Here is a 1499-nt window from a genome sequence, read left to right as displayed (position 1 = left end):
ACTCAATTTTTTTCGTGTGGAACTCCGTCAGCCATTGATCTGTGCTATCCTGACGTGCATCAGACAAGTTGTTGGCACTTCCTTTGACCACCAGCACGTGAATTTCATGGGTGGATGGCAATAGCATCCCCGCCAACACTTTCTTGAGGCCGGACTCTCCCTGCAGCTCCTTTTTTTTGTGCGTTAATTCTTCGATAAGAGCAGTCTTCTCGCCTTCCTTCAGCTTCTTCACATCTATAGTGAAGCTCGTCAGCCACCCGCCGTCCTTCCTCGCCAGAAAAAGCTGCAGGTCCTTTGCGTCGCATGTGATCGTCGCTGAGTTCTCCGCCTTTATCAACTTCTTCAAGTCTCCGACCGTCTCGTTCTCGTCAATAGTAACGGGAAAGGCGCTCCCCGCCTTACCAACGATGACACAGAATAGCTTCACCATCCATCATCAAGCTGGCAGATTCTGGAGTAAAGAAAGTTAAATATTTTGCACCCGTACTCAAGAGGATAATGAAGGTGTGACGATCATGGACTTTGCCACCCAATAGTTAGAGCTTTTGGATGCTTTTCTGCGACTTGCGCTCTCACTGGTCTCGCACTTGAAAACAATTTATATTTTCTTCCTCGCACTTAGTAACAATTAATTGGCTGAGTTCTCTGCTGGATATCACTACTTCGAGCAGAGAACAAATCATGTTACCTTGATGCTGGGATCGGCGCAATGGAGCATTTCTTTAGTGAAAGAATGGAATCTATAATTTGAGTGAACGACGAAAATCAATGTCCAACTGGTTCAGCTGGCCGTTCTGTAGGCCGCACACAAGGCCGTAAATGCGTGGACAGCCGTACTTGACTTAATGGCTTTGCACTAGCCCAGTCTTAAGCACTTTAATGCATTGCTCAATGGTGTTGAGCTCCACATACGACGCAAACGTTGTTAGTGGATCTCAATTCTCTTTAACTCGTCACAATGAAGCTGGACTACCACAGCAAGCACACAAAACAAATAAAACACGAGCTCCAGTCGATATACATAACATATTGCATCATACCGTCACGAATATTGCGCAGCCAATGTTCTAAAAGAATCAAATGCTTCTTTTTCACGGCAGCATTGACACCATCACAACAGGTGTTCGACATCATACCGCACAGCCGAAAGCGCGCTAGTGTAATTGCTTACCACGATTTTTGCCACGTTGCGATGGATAAACAATTCGACGGGTGCAAAACCCGTGATCTCCTCAGCAGGTACAGCCACCGGACCACAAGTATCGCAGACGTTGGCCTTGCGCTGTCTTGTCGAAATAATTCGGTCGAGTAGCTTTTTACCCTCACACCATTTCTTGTGTTTTTCAGATAAACGCTCAAGTGACGTAGGCATTTGTCATGTTCGAAGATGGGAGGAACGCGCGCTATCAGCTTGGACGCGCGAAACATCATTATGTTTAAACTGAGAAAAGTTAAGGTACCAGTCCCACATGCTGTCGAATACAGTAGCCTTTCGCTTA

The 1499-nt window shown here is 46.2% G+C and overlaps 1 protein-coding gene across 1 annotated transcript; it reads right to left on the bottom strand.

Annotated features, from left to right (window-relative positions):
• Positions 1-925: 925 nt before the first annotated feature.
• PHALS_14434 (Carbonic anhydrase) lies at positions 926-1372 on the bottom strand (the record flags this gene model as incomplete). Its single annotated transcript, XM_024730250.1, has 3 exons — positions 926-969; positions 1041-1086; positions 1172-1372. The coding sequence occupies 3 exons, from the start codon at positions 1370-1372 to the stop codon at positions 926-928; spliced, it is 291 nt and encodes a 96-aa protein (XP_024580545.1).
• Positions 1373-1499: the final 127 nt, after the last annotated feature.

Source organism: Plasmopara halstedii (assembly GCF_900000015.1).
Source record: "Plasmopara halstedii genome assembly, contig: Scaffold_816, whole genome shotgun sequence".
In the NCBI taxonomy this organism is placed as follows: domain Eukaryota; phylum Oomycota; class Peronosporomycetes; order Peronosporales; family Peronosporaceae; genus Plasmopara; species Plasmopara halstedii.
Note: the sequence above shows the minus strand (reverse complement) of the source record. Positions and strands in the feature narration are given on the sequence as shown.